This window comes from Scatophagus argus, chromosome 2 (assembly GCF_020382885.2).
Source record: "Scatophagus argus isolate fScaArg1 chromosome 2, fScaArg1.pri, whole genome shotgun sequence".
Taxonomy (NCBI): Eukaryota; Metazoa; Chordata; class Actinopteri; family Scatophagidae; genus Scatophagus; species Scatophagus argus.
Genome location: NC_058494.1, coordinates 21,680,496 through 21,694,218, shown reverse-complemented (window position 1 = coordinate 21,694,218; position 13,723 = coordinate 21,680,496). Strand labels below are relative to the sequence as shown.

Genomic DNA, 13,723 nt, shown 5'->3' with positions numbered 1-13,723 from the left:
AATCTATACTGATAAATAATAATAGCATTACTGTGTTTATTTTTTTATTATCGTCAACATCAGCATAGCAGAAAATTGATGTTTGTACTTTCTCTCAGGCCCCCCATTTAATGTTTGTGTAACCTTGCTATATGCAGACAGCCAAACAATGATTTGTCACTAATCTTTTGTCCTTCCTTATTGTTTGTGCAAAAAAAATATATATTCCACAGGTGGTAATTATGACAGCCGCTTTGACGTGGGCAAGGCCAGCGGAACCTTGATTGTAGCGCGGCCCCTGGACACAGAGCAGAAATCAAATTACAACCTGACGGTGGAAGCCACAGATGGGACACGAACTGTCAGCACCCAGGTAATTGAAACACTAATGAAACCGTTGCAAGCTGATGAGGCAGTTGTCATGGTTCTGTTTGTCTCATGTGAGAAATTTCAAAAGGAGAGGGACGCGTAATAAGTGAAGCCTTGTTTGTTGGGATATGTTTATGTTGTGATGCCATCTTCAACGAGCCAATCGAGCAAAAGAAAATGGCAGTTTATAGGTTTGTCTCCTGACATCCTGACATGACCTGACTCCTAGCTGTATAAAACTGCTTTGTACTTGCTACCTGTCGGGTGTGGCTGAATTGTGTGTTTTATTGCTATTTATTTATGCATTTTCACTTATCAGCTCATCACATTGTTCATTTTAAGAGTGTGTGTGTGTGGGGTGGGGGGGGAGAGGGGCACAAAGTTCGCCGATGTTATATTTTGTTTGTTTAAGATGTGATTGTTACAATTACGTCTTGGCCTTTTGACGGCCTGGCCAGCTGTTTCCTCCCGTTTCTAGTCTTCATGCTAAGCTGCTAAGCTAAACTAAACATATCACATTCTAGTCAAAGAAAGCAAATATGCTTTTCCCAAAATGAAAAGCAGTTTCTTGCCTGCATGTTTTTGTAGACATAAAGAGAGAAAAACAAACAGTCTCTGATAATGAAGACTTTAGTGAGCAGTTTTCAGACCGTGATATGGGCAGTCATTGTTCCTCCTCCTCTGTTCTCTGCCATGTCTTGGAATCTTCCATTGTCTCATTCCTGACGCGGGGCTGCTGTGATCGTGGTGCCGTCTAGCCAGAGTTTTTTTTAAGTGCACATTCTTCAGCCCCCTCCTCCTCCTCCTCCTCCTCCTCCTCCTCCTTCTACTTCTTCTCCTCCTCCTTTATACTGTGCCTCTCCTGAACCTGTGAACCATCTCTTACTTTTCTCTGAGAGAAACAGATTGCCTTGGTTTTTCTGGACTCTAAATAACTAAATATATTGCACTCATACATATACAAGTATGTTCATGTCACAGTCTGGAAAATTGCAAAATCAAATGAAAAGATGCTATTATGCATAAGGAGAAAAAGATAAAGTAATGGACGCTGTAAACCGTATGACCCTATGTGGGCCAGTTTGATGAAAGATGAAACTAAAAACAAACTTCCAGAGTTACAGACTTACAATTTAAAGTAGTAACATGCTGATTTATTTCCACTTGCATTTATTTCGCTCTCCAGCTGATACCAAAGCAGAAACACTATGATAAAAGCTTTTAAGCATGCAAGTTGTCATCGTTTTTTGTTCAGATGGTCATGCCTTGTCCATGAGATTTTGAACATTTTTACATGATAGTTTGGGTCATATGGCATGGTGGCATTCAAAATGTTTTGTCCTTTGTCCTCAAAGGGGAGCTTCAGAGAACTGTAGCTGGAAAAGAATCTATTTGTTGTCACTCTGTATGAATAAAGCCTTTCATCATCTGGCTGCTGTGCTCCACTGAGCCTTGGTTGAAGCGCCGCCTTCACTGGCATTTTGCAGCTCATCTGAGGAAGCAGCATGTCCTTTACTTGAGTGCAGAACCTCAAAAACAGCACAGAGTGCCTATTTCCTCAGTCACACTCACATTTTCTCTCTCCATAAAGCACAAAGCAAAAAAAAAAAAAGTTCTGGCTGCAGACACTTATTTTAAAAAGCCCGTCAGCAATACTGCATTCCCTGACATTTTAAGTCAAATTAATCACATTGAAAGGCTAACCTATTCAAAAGGTCTAATTCTCAGTGGGCCTTGATTTTCAGTGGGACCAGCTGTACTACCAAGCCTTTCACATCACAGAAAATGGTTTAATTCAGTGGTCATTTAAAAATACATGCTCACTTCATAGACTTAAAAACTTACTTTCATCGTGAAATTATTTCCACAGAAAAACAATGAAATTGTATCAAATGAAATGTTGATGTCATTAAATTTTATTTACACCAAAGCACTGTGTGCTCATATTTCTTTTCAGTGCTTGAGCACAGTTTGACTTTGTAGGAACACACATTGTACATTGGACTGATAAATTATTGGCCCAGCAGCGGAAACATTTATATTATTGGCTATTGGCCGATATTGAATTTATCTTCAGTAAACAGAGCTGATGAGATGAAGCCAGATTGCTTTCGTGTAACAAGCACAGAATCTACACACTAGGAAGCCTTATGTAGTGGTATGTAAGTTTTGAGCAAGAACAACAACAACAAGCATCGACCGCTGTTGTGGTCATGCTCATGAAGTCAAAGTGCTGCACCTGGGTGTAGCCACGCAGCGTAGACCAGAGAGCCAAACATGTTGTTTTTCAGAGTTTCAAAGGAGGACAACATGATTTCAATTTGCACTACTAGTTCCACAATCTGAATATCGGAATCGGAATATCTAATCATCCCTCTTTCTTCACTACAAACGCACGTTTTGAAATAAATAAATACAAAAATGTTAAATCATTGGTAATCTTAACAGTATCTGCCACTTGAACAACGTAATAATTGACAATTGGTAAAAAAAAAAAATCCATAATGTTGTTCATTGGTCTGTTATGTATTTGATTTTTGTAACTTTGGCAGTAAATGTCAGTGTCCTTTGCACACCACCTCTGATTTTCCTTGTGTGATCTGATGGTGTGTTGTGTGAGCGTGAGTTTTACTGTAGGTAGGTAGGCAGGTAGGTGTTTCACACAGGAAATGGGTCAAAGAATATTCACTTGCACAGAATATCAAATGAAGCTTATTGTCTGCAACAGTTCATTGTTTCTCTCTGCCTGCAGATTCTGAATGTGCATATTTTTGCACATATTATAATCCATCAGAGAGCCTATTATGACTGATAGGCAGTCCTTATACCTGGCTCACCACTGTAGGTTGGTAAGGAGGTAACAGATTTACTGAATTTCTGTGGTTCATAAACCAAAGGAGTCATATAGGTGATTGAGAGGGACATCAATAACAGAAAAGACAGGAATAATCACCCAAATTTTGTTGGCTAGTAATAATACATCCCTGAAAGTAAAAATGTGTTGTGATCACAGATTATATTCCACATACCAAAGTGTTGTGAGGAAAATAAATGTACTTTTGCTGACTTTCGTTGTTTTGAAGATCAGATTTGAGCTGAGAAAGAACCGTATGTCTTTCATGTGGTATGTAGCCTTCATATTACGTGCATATTTTATTAACCACATATACTTTTTTTACACCAAAATTAGCAAGTATATACAGGTTTTTTGAATGTAGGTAAACCTGAAAGTAGGCATTTGACTAAGACTAGACAAGTTAGCCTTTCTATTTATCTTCCGTCCATCTTACCTCTTTCAAATTTAATGCCAGCTGAACAATATTTGAGTGCTATGCAAATGGAGACAAATGGAAAAGTAGTTAAGGAGCTTCGGCTTGTGTCGTAGTGTGTAGTGGAAATTAGCATGTCCATCCGAGTGTCGTGTTGCACTGCTGAACGGAGCTGGAGCCGATAAATACCCATGACTACTGCAGGGTCACTTGACGCGGTAATGAATGCTGAGCGTAGCCTCTCCCCACTAAAGACAAAAACCAGATGTTAGCGTTTGTTAGTGGGTTTTATCGCCGGTGTGAAAGGGACTATGTAGTGCCTCTAGGGTGAAAAGGGAATACCTTAAATGTTAGCAGCACTGAGTGTTTCATTTTTCAGGAGCGCCACCAGAGGGTTTTGGCTACTAACTTGTTTATCCTATAACATTGTTCAGCTTTGACAGTCGTTCTTTGTGAGCACAGGTTTTAACAGACACTATAAAGCCACCTTTTGCTGAGTAGTGCATGTTTCTCGTAATCGTGAGTAACCAACACGCCTGCGGTTAAACCACAGAAATATATTTAGTTGGGCTTGGAAGGTAGATTAAGACAGATTATGAAATAAAATGCAGACATTGAGTGAACTTTTTTCTTTCCATCTCTGCAATATAAAATGATTCCAAGAAGACAGAAGTGCAATAGTACATCAGATGCAAAACAGTTGTTCATTTTTTGTTTTGCATATATTGGTTTTATTCCCAGGACAGTGTGTTGTTTACCTTTTAAACAAATCAGAATATCACTGCAAATGAGATCTAACCAATCACATACTTGTAGTGCACCTCGTGAAAGCTCATAGTTATCTTATCTATTCCTCAAATCAAAGTCATGTGGAAGCTGTGCTGCCAGACAGGCTGGCCTATTTTCTCTCTCCTTGGAATGTTTTTTTTTTTCCTTTTTGTTCTCTCACTCACTCTCTCTCTCTTTCTATATCCCTTTTTGGCTTTCTTTTTGATTTCCTTGCTCTCCATTTTTCAAAAAGCTCCACATTTATTGGCCAGGCATGCAGAGATGATGATTATTCTGTTTGGGTAGAATAAAGCGCAAACAAGAGGGCTGGATCTCTGTGGGTAGTGGGCTGTGTTAATCCTGTTTTGGGAACATGTTGGAGTGCCCGTTGCCAGTGCCCTGCCTTTGCCCACAACCTGCCACCTGGCAGGGGGCTTCCTCTCCTACACGTCGCACAGGAGGACAATGAGCACAATTTAAGCTCCCCTGTGTCCAGTTCTGGGAGCAGCACAAAAGGGTGTTTCATTATATTTAAGGGTCTGTTTTCTTTGTGGTCTCTTAAGCACACTTTGTTTTTGGATGTGTGTTTTATTTTCAAATGACAATGACAAACTACTAGCTGAAAATTGAAAATGATTTTAAGTGCAACCCCGCTGTGACTCCAGTGAGGATATCAGTATGGCGTTCATGGTCTGTGGTAGGTCTGTGGGAAACAGTAAGCCTTTTTGTTGTGTGCTTTCCATTTAGCCGTTGTAGTTCTGTGAAAGCGTCTCTGAAGGATCAGCTGACGTAGAGGTGCTGCATTCTAGATTGGGCACCTCCTAGCCAGGAGCCGCGCCAACGAGGCAGCCTCGGCATGCAGCCCAGCCTCCCATCCCCCCTCCATCTCCAGCTACATGACATCCTCCTTTGGCCATGCAGAAGTACCTCAAGCTGTTCTGCTCACAATCTGTTCCTGGTCTCCTGTTTCTCATGTTATCTGAGTCCACATGACAAAGATGCTGTTTATGTCTCCTGTTAAGGTTCACCTTATTCAATCATACTAGGACTATTTTTCTCCTGGACCTTTTATTTGTGTAATATTATCAGCCCAATTTTTGTTTGTTCTTTCATTCCCACCCACAGCCTGTGTTTTCTAACTCTGACCATTTTCCTTAGATTTGTGGGTTGTTTTTTTTTTGTGTGTTTTTTTTTTTTTTTTACTGTCACTTCTCTTTCTTACTGTCATCTCACCCTCATAGCACTTTTTTTTCTTTAGTATCTCCATCTGTCAGCGTCTGTGTCTCAGTCCCAATCTTGTTCCTCTCTAGCGTTCCCAGAGGAAGCCATATACAAAGACTACAGAGTTTTCTTCCACACCAACATTTCTGCTGCAGTCGGGCTCTATCATGCTGTTTTGTGATGTTTGGGGGCAAAGTTTCTTTGAAGTGTTGTAAAGCCTCCATGGAAAGGGAAAGGCAAGTTTGTCTGCATAAGGGGAGGTGGGGGCTGAAAAGCCTTTTGTGTACCTTCTAAGCCATATGAACTAGTACATTGAAAATAAATGTGGGTACTACTGACCAGGTTCCATTCCTTACTGCTTCTTGACACCACTATCAGCCCCCGCCACCTTACTCACTATTCACAAGATGTGTTATCTGACGCTGGCCAGATTGAGACACATTGGACAGGCTGGTTATGTGAATGTACGGTTAGAGGGGTGGGTGGGTGCGTGGAGGCATCCATGTGTATCGGTGTGTAAAAGGTAGATCGTAAGACATCAGGAATCTGGTACTATATGATGTCTGGCGTGGCATGTGAAGACATGTTTGGAATGAGAGTGATTGTTAGCCTTCTGAGGGTTCTACATGGACTAAAGGCTCAATTTCATGTGCTTTTTCAGGGTTAATTTGTGAAAATTGAAAATTAGAAAATTGTGTTTATTTAATATTGCACTCCCTGATTAGCTATGTGAAATGGGTTGCTCATGACACATGACTTGTGGGAAACAGTCGGCTTACAGCACTGACAGGCAGCGTGCAGCCCAGCGCTCCCCCTGCAAGATGACATCTGTGAGACTCAGCGGCATTGCCAACATCACAGCACACGGCAGATTGTAAATGTTATCAGTGCTGTCAGGTTGAGTCTATATTTGTCTCTGATATAGGCTCACAGCGCTCAACAAACAGCATTATGACAAAAAACAACAGTGGGCAGTTGTGTTGACCAGAGATCTGACAAATCCTGGTCAGTAAGTGAGCTGTCAACTGGTCAGAGCTTGTGTGACTATTGTCCCCTTCACTGTTCCTACACCAAACAGCTTGGCCTTGTCTGTTTCCTTACGGGACATCACCCCCTTGTGTTTGGTATGCAGGTGTCTAATCTGGGCTGATCCCTTTGTTCCCCATGTTTGGAAGGCCCTCACTGGTCTGGGAAGCAGAGATGGCATTCCAGCAGCTCTCCATAATCCTCTGTCGGAAGTCCAGTAGACGAGTGGCTGGTGTTGATAAAACATGCTCCCAGTGGAATTTTACAGTTTGGGGATGTTGTCTTTGTTGTATGCAGGGGGGGGAAATGCACAGTGACTGCACTTTTCCCTAGTCTAAGCATGAAGCAAATATACTGTATGTAGAAATTTGTTTCATGGATTTGACGTTGAACCAGTTGTTTGTGAATGCGTGGACGGAATATTTTATCTGCAAAACAGTGTTGTTAAAAGATGCATAACCGTCTGAAAAGTTGTTTTACTTTTTGACATGTTATATATTATTAATATTACTTTATAGGCCTTCTCACTTTCCACAGCTGACAGCCCGTTGTCATTTGGTTTATCACACATGTGCTCTCATTTCAATGTCCTGCTATTGTACATCGCTCAAAGATTATTTTGATGCATTGTGGTTATTCAGCATTGATTTCTTGTTTTCACTGCCAGCTGCATCAAGTGTCCATTCAGTTAAATTATTGCTTTTGCCACCATATGTATTGATCGGGTCTATGTCTATACAAGGCTGCTTATTACTGAAGAGCATGGAAGACAATGTTTGTGAAAGTTTATGGGGTGTGTGTGTGTGTGTGTGTGTGTGTGTGTGTGTGTGTGTACAAAGGAACACTGACATATCTTTTGGCCATCAGACTATACTAAAATCTGTTTTATACTACCGCGATCTTAGTTTTAGTAGTTTACATGAAAAAATGCAAATGCAAAAAAGCACTTTTTTATTGAACAGTATTCTGTTTTAAAATCATTAAGTACATTTACTTACACACTAATATTTTTCCAAGTGTGTACTGTACTGTATATGAATGAACCTGGAAAGCTGCACAAGTTGGAGACCACTGCTTTAGAACCAGTAATATTAGAATTATTTCCACACATGTGATTTATGAGATGGTTCAACTCAGAAGTAATCTCTCCAATTTGTTTTTGTCTGCAGGTTCTTATCCGTGTTATTGACACCAACAACCACCGGCCAGAGTTCTCTCAAAAGTGGTATGAGGTGAATGTCTCTGAAGACAAACCTGTCGGGACTGAGGTCCTGCAAATCAGCGCTGTGGACAGAGATGAGAAGAACAAACTGACCTTTACACTTCTGAGCAGCACTGACCCCTTCAGCCTGAGGAAGTTTCGACTAGACCCCGGAACAGGCACTCTGTACACCGCTGAGCGACTGGATCATGAGACTATGCATCGCCACGTTCTCACTGTTATGGTATGAATCAGTGAACACTGACGATCTAACGGTAGTTCCGACCTGTGGTTCAGTGGATGTTGTTTTGGAATTGTTTGTTTCAGTATAAAGTGGAACATCCACGAATTTAAGATAATCATGCTTTTTTCTTGCTTTTTTCATCTCCTGGGGGCTTTCATGCTATTGTCTATCTGCTTTTCTTCCACTCTAATCTGTCTGTCTGTGTGAAATTTCTTTTCCCTAGGTCCGAGACCAGGACATCCCAGTAAAACGCAATCTCGTGCGTGTTATTGTCAATGTGGATGACACCAATGATAATGCACCCTGGTTTATAGGCACACCTTACTCTGGCCGTGTGTTTGAATCCGCAGCCATAGGCTCGGCTGTGCTCCAGGTCACAGCTCTTGACAAAGACAAGGGCCCTAATGCAGAGGTTATCTACAGCATTGAATCAGGTACGTGCACACAAAGCTGCTATGCCACTCTGCTTTTTTTCTCATTGCCGAAAGCTTTTATAGTAAAACAATGCAAATTAAATCAGCTAGTAAAAATGTATGAGTCATCTTGAGTCCTGCTGCCCACTGGATCTTGATCATGAATGGAATACTTCACAAAGAGTAGGAGAATATTGAAGACTTTGTCTAGAGGACCGCCAAATACGGGGGAGATAGGCAGATCCCCCCTCAGAATTTCCCACGATGGCTTTCTCCTACAATAAGCTGTTATGTGAGAACAAGAAACACATGGCTATTGGCTTTTTGCTTGAATACATACGTGTTTGAAATACTTGGCATGACTTAGTAATTGAACTGTAGCTTCTGTTGTTTGAGTCAAACTGAGGCCATAGGATGACTGGCTTGGCAAAAACCTAGGCATTTCATACTGCCCAGTGTTGGAATGAAGGTGAAAAACATTAATATAACCCATTAACTCCTCTAGCACACCTAGCAACATTACTTTTTCAAATCATTTTTTTTTGCATTAATTATTTGGCACATATCGCAGATCAGAATGAAAAACAACTCTAGCATAGTCACATCAATAAATAATTTTTTTATCTTCCCTTTCTTACAGGAAATTTTGCAAACTCATTTGCCATCGACCCCATTCTTGGGACAATTACAGTAGCCAAAGAGCTTGATCGCAGCAGCAAGAACCTGTTTGAACTCACCGTTAAAGCATCTGATAATGGAATATCTCCACTGTCAGCTACCGCCACTGTACACATTGTGGTAACAGTTTCTGACAATGCAGCTCCCAGATTCACTGAGAAGGAGTTCTCCGCCGAAATCAGTGAATCAGCCCATCCTGGAAGTTTTGTCAGCCTGGTCACAGCTGCCAGCCAGTCGTCTGTTTCCTATCAAATAAAAGGTGGCAACATCAACAACGCATTCGATATAAACCCAAACTCAGGAGTGGTTGTGACCCAGAAAACTTTGGATTATGAAACTGTCTCTCAATACAAGGTCCTCATACAGGGCACCAACATGGCCGGACTTGCCAGCAACACAACACTTGTGATTCATCTCAAAGATGAAAATGACAATGCACCAATCTTTCTCTTGAGGGAATTCAGAGGGGTAATCAGTGAGTCTGCCCCCCTCAACAGTGTTGTTCTGACCCATGAAAACGCTCCTTTAGTCATTCGTGCATCTGATGCTGATTGTGACCAGAATGCCATGCTCATCTATCAAATTGTCGAACCTTTTGCACATAACTATTTTGCGATTGACTCAAGCACAGGAGCCATCAGAATCACAACAGCTTTGGATTATGAACAGAGGAGTGTTTATCGCTTCACAGTCCAGGTCCACGATCTCGGAATGCCACGTCTGTTTGCAGAGACAGCCGCCAATGTGACCATTGAAGTAATTGATGTTAATGACTGTTCTCCAGTTTTTAGCCAAGAACTCTATGAGACAACCGTCATAGTGCCAACATACAAGGGAGTTGAAGTTATTAAGGTCAATGCTACAGACTCGGACTCTGGGCCCAACTCCAAACTTCTCTTCTCCATCTCTGAGGGAAATATTGGAGAGAAATTCAAAATGGATCCAATCACAGGCATAATCTCTATTCAAAATGTCACACAGCTGAGGAGCAGATATGAATTGAAGGTTAGGGTTTCTGATGGTAGATTTGCCAGCGTTGCTACATTAAAGATAAATGTGAAAGAAAACAAGGAGAGTAAGCTGAAGTTCACCAGGGAGTCCTACAAAGCCTACGTCCCAGAAAACTCCTCTGAGAGGAAAACTCTTGCAGTCATTGCTGCAGTTGGGAACCAGGTGAACGAGCCTTTGTTTTACAAAATTTTGAACCCTGACAGTAAGTTTGAAATCAGCCGCACATCTGGAGTAATCTCAACCACAGGGATTCCATTTGATCGTGAGGCACAGGACACGTTTGATATAGTTGTTGAGGTCACCAAAGAGGACAAAGCTGAAGATGGGGCTCATGTTGTCGTAACTGTGACAGTGGAAGATGTGAATGACAACAAACCTATGTTTGTGAACCTTCCGTATCATGCCCTGGTCCAAATGGACGCAGAAGAAGGACAGCTTATCCGACAAGTCACAGCAGTGGACAAAGATATCGGCCCAAATGCAGATATCCATTATCACCTGAAGGAACACCAGGAGCACTTCCAAATTAACCCCTCTGGTGAAATCTCCCTCAAAAAGAAATTTGAGAAGGAGTCGCTCAACACAGACTTTGTCATCATTGTTATGGCAAAGGATAATGGAGAGCCAGCACTTTCAGCAGAAGTAGAAGTACCAATAACAGTAGTGAACAAAGCGATGCCTGTGTTTGAGAAGGCCTTTTACAGCATTGAAATCCCTGAAAACATTCAGTTACACACACCTGTGCTTCATGTACAGGCCAATGACTCAGAAGGTCCTCGTATTGTGTACACAATTTCAGAAGGTGATCCTTTCAAACAATTCTCAATTGATTTCAACACAGGTGTGATTCATGTGATTCAGCCTTTGGATTTTGAGACACACCCCGCATACAAGTTGAATGTAAGAGCCACAGATTCTCTCACTGGAGCGCATTCTGAAGTGTTTGTCGATATCATACTGGAAGATGTAAATGACAACGCACCTGTGTTCCTGTCAAAGGCCTATTATGCCAATATTTCAGAGGCTTCTGTTATTGGCACATCCATTTTGCAAGTTGATGCCAAAGATTCTGATACCGGTAATAACCAAGAAGTATTCTATCAGTTGGTTGAGGAAAAGGGGAAGAGTTCTGATTTTTTCACAATTGACCGCGACACAGGAGTAATCTCTACAGCTCAAGTTCTTGATCATGAGGATATCCAGCAGCACAAATTGAGAGTCCGTGTTGTAGATGGAGGAGTTCCAGCCCTCTCTAGTGATGTTATTGTGACCATAGACGTTACCGACCTGAATGACAATGCTCCAGTATTTACGGAGCCCGCATACAAAACTACTGTCAGCGAGCTGGCCCCACGTGGACACTTCATAACCCAAGTCCAGGCATCTGATGCTGATAGCTCAGATTTGGGTAACCTGCAGTTCTCCATTGTATCCGGCAACGAGGATATGAACTTTTCCATTGACAAACACACAGGCGCCATTGTCATTTCCAACCACCGTAGACCAAATATGCAGCCTTTTTACAACCTCAGTGTGTCAGTATCAGATGGTGTATTCAGAAACTCAGCCCTTGTAGAAGTAACGGTTATTGGTGCCAACTTCCACAACCCCACCTTCTCTCAGATGGACTATGTGGTTGAGCTCGTTGAAAACTCCCCTGTTGGTACTTTGGTAGCAGAAGCGAAGGCAACAGATGATGATGAAGGCATTTATGGGAAAATAACATACCACATTGTCAATGATGTTGCAAAAGACAAGTTCTCTATCAATGAAAATGGAGAGATTTTCACTCTAGAAAGCCTTGATCGTGAGAATACCATTGAGAAGGTTATTCCTATTTCTCTCGTAGCTAAAGACGGTGGAGGAAAAGTAGGCTTTTGTATAGTCAATGTCATTCTCACAGATGTCAATGACAATGCCCCACAATTCAGGGCAGCTGAGTACAAAGCCACTATTGCATCAGATGTCCCAAGGGGAACCTCTGTGGTTAAAATTGCTGCTTCAGACATGGATGAGGGAAGCAATGCTGACATTGAGTATTCAATCGAAGCAGATGTTGAAAATGTGGAGGAGAACTTTGAAATCCACCCAACCTCTGGGGTCATTGTAACCAAAGAGAGTCTCATTGGACTCGAAAATGAGCTCTATGCGTTCTTTGTTAGGGCGAAAGATACTGGGAATCCTCCAAAACATTCTGTTGTACAGGTTTATATAAGGATTGTTGCACCAGAGACCCCAATTCCCAAATTCACTGAAGCGCATTACCGCTATACAATTGCTGAAGATCTTCCCATTGGCACCGAGATCGATGTAATTCAAGCTGAGAGTGAGCAACCAGTCATTTACAGCTTTGTGAGGGGCAACACTCCTGAGAGCAATGAAGATGAGGTGTTTGTTGTAGACAGAGACAGTGGATCCTTGAAGCTTCAGAAAAGACTTGATCATGAGATGACCAAGTGGTATCAACTCACTTTGCTTTGCCAAACCAAGCATGAGAGCTATGAGGTAGTGGCATCTGTGAATGTAAACATCCAAGTCAAAGATGTTAATGATAATTATCCTGCCTTTGAGTCACACCCCTACGAAGCTGTCATTGTGGAAAACCTCCCAAGCGGGACTCAGATAATCCAAGTCAGAGCCAATGACCAAGACTCTGGAACCAACGGCCATGTTGTTTACAGCCTCGATCCCAAGCAGAACTCACAGGAGATCTCTGAACTGTTTGCTGTTAATAGTGAAACTGGATGGGTGACCACATTAAAAGAGCTGGACCGTGAAAAAATGGAGAAATACACAATTGGAGTCCTAGCCACAGACCAGGGAGACAGAGTTCAGCACTCCACTAGCACCAGAGTGGAGGTAACGGTTGCTGATGTGAACGACAACCCCCCTCGCTTCACTGCAGAGATCTACAAAGGTACAGTCAGTGAAGATGACCCTCCACCCAGTGGGGTGATCGCTATCCTCAGCACCACAGATGATGATTCTGATGACATCAATAAACAAGTGAACTACTTCATCACAGGTGGGCGTTAATTATTTTGTGAAACAGATAATTAGTAAGCCCAGAGAGTTTACTCCCTACTCCTTTGTGTAACAGTTTTTCATAAACAGAGCTTAGAGGGGATTATCCATTTATGCCACTTAATATGATGATAATATCTCATCTTTGAAACACTACATAGTCCTATTATCTGTTAGGAGTCTGAGTTATCGCCTAATCTGCTCAAGCTGAAGGCAGATATGTGGGTCATTGAAATGCAGAAATGTATAATTAGCTGAATAATTCTTTAAAGTAAACTGGGGAAAAACAGTTCTTCTGCTGCTAATTATCAAGTATGAATAACTATGCCAAGTAAACATGCAGAATCAGAAAACAGTTTTATCATTAGTCAATGTACATTTTTTTGTAGTTTCTTTCTAATCTAGCTGGATAGCTTGTGTAACAGACATATTTTCTGCAAAAGTAAAGATTTGCTTTGTGCAGACGTGATGAATAGTTAAATAACAATTAATTGATGTTTGTTGGAATGTAGTTTAATAT

The 13,723-nt window shown here is 41.6% G+C and overlaps 1 protein-coding gene across 5 annotated transcripts in view; it reads left to right on the top strand.

Moving 5' to 3' along the window:
* fat1a (FAT atypical cadherin 1a) overlaps positions 1–13,723 on the top strand; it is a 73,105-nt gene that overhangs the window by 35,997 nt on the left and 23,385 nt on the right. For all 5 annotated transcript variants that reach the window (XM_046418470.1, XM_046418461.1, XM_046418454.1 and 2 more), the window contains 4 exons: positions 213–352; positions 7,802–8,077; positions 8,301–8,511; positions 9,131–13,204. In XM_046418470.1, coding sequence (XP_046274426.1) covers positions 213–352; positions 7,802–8,077; positions 8,301–8,511; positions 9,131–13,204 — 4,701 coding nt within the window. The remainder of the gene's footprint in view (positions 1–212; positions 353–7,801; positions 8,078–8,300; positions 8,512–9,130; positions 13,205–13,723) is intronic.